The sequence below is a fragment of the Penaeus monodon genome, chromosome 30, assembly GCF_015228065.2.
Source record: "Penaeus monodon isolate SGIC_2016 chromosome 30, NSTDA_Pmon_1, whole genome shotgun sequence".
NCBI classification, from domain to species: Eukaryota; Metazoa; Arthropoda; class Malacostraca; order Decapoda; family Penaeidae; genus Penaeus; species Penaeus monodon.
Window position 1 is genome coordinate 7,589,438 of NC_051415.1, and position 1,073 is coordinate 7,590,510.

General features: G+C 46.6%; 1 protein-coding gene across 1 annotated transcript in view; it reads left to right on the top strand.

Annotated features, from left to right (window-relative positions):
- Positions 1-1,073, top strand: part of LOC119592503 (membrane metallo-endopeptidase-like 1) — an 8,153-nt gene that overhangs the window by 1,899 nt on the left and 5,181 nt on the right. Inside the window, 4 exon segments of the mRNA XM_037941351.1 lie at positions 75-171; positions 174-201; positions 376-568; positions 823-987. Coding sequence (XP_037797279.1) covers positions 75-171; positions 174-201; positions 376-568; positions 823-987 — 483 coding nt within the window.

The window sequence follows — 1,073 nt, forward strand, 5'->3', positions numbered from 1 at the left end:
GAGATAATGGAGGATAAACTGAGGAGCCAAAGCTCGTTACTAACCCCTCCCCTGTCTGGTTCTGAACGCCTCAGATCGACTGGCATAAACTGTATCCGATCTGCTGGGCATCAGTGGTCGACCCCAAGAGCATTAAGGTGCAGGTTTACTTCAAGGATCGACTGCAGAAAATCTCGAGCACGTTAACGAAAATATTTACGAGTAGGTTCAACATCCGTCGACGAATGTCTGGAAACGAGTAGTGCTTCGCAGTAGAATGATAATGAAAATGGCAGTACACTATAATGACTTAGCTGGAGATGTGAAGCGTGAAAACTATTATTCAAGCTTTGGGTGGAGACAAAAAATAATATTCCAGTCTTACTGACCTTTCAGCGCATCGAACATTCATGCCATGTTCATGATGCTTTGGAGTGAACAGCTGTATAACGACTTCGTGGACCCCCTCGGGGTTGCCATGGGCTCTCCCGATTACTGCCTCCGCATTGTGAAGAATCTGATGCACGACTTCTCGTCTTACCTGTATCTTGATGCCTTGGGAGCCAATCTCGACGAGTATCAGCAGCAGGTGGCGTGGCCATTCCTCCTCGTATCAGTAACTGAAATATAAACCAAAGTTTTCTTTCTTTATTTACCTTTTCATACATGTAAACCTTTTGACACATCCATGAGTCGAGGCGACGAGGCAAACGAGCAAGCAAGCCAAAGCAAAAATAAGAAAGACATTCATTACAGAACAAATTGTTGCAACTGAAACATCTCCCTACCTTTGAGAATCCAGGTTGACTATTATCATTTTTGTATTGTACTAAACGTTCGCAGATCAACACGATGGTCCGGCTGACGAAGAAGACGGCCGAAGAGCAGCTGAGGCGAGCGCATCCTTCCTCGCCCGACAACTTACTCATCGAGAAGCTGCGCAAAATGACCGGCGAGACGATGGACCTCGAGACCTCGAAAAACATCCTGGCGCACAGCAGGACGGGGGTAAGAGCATCAGCACTACATACAGAGACTCTGACCCGGTTATTCCCAACCTTTTCTATTCTGCGTCCCCCGACCAGTATATAGTA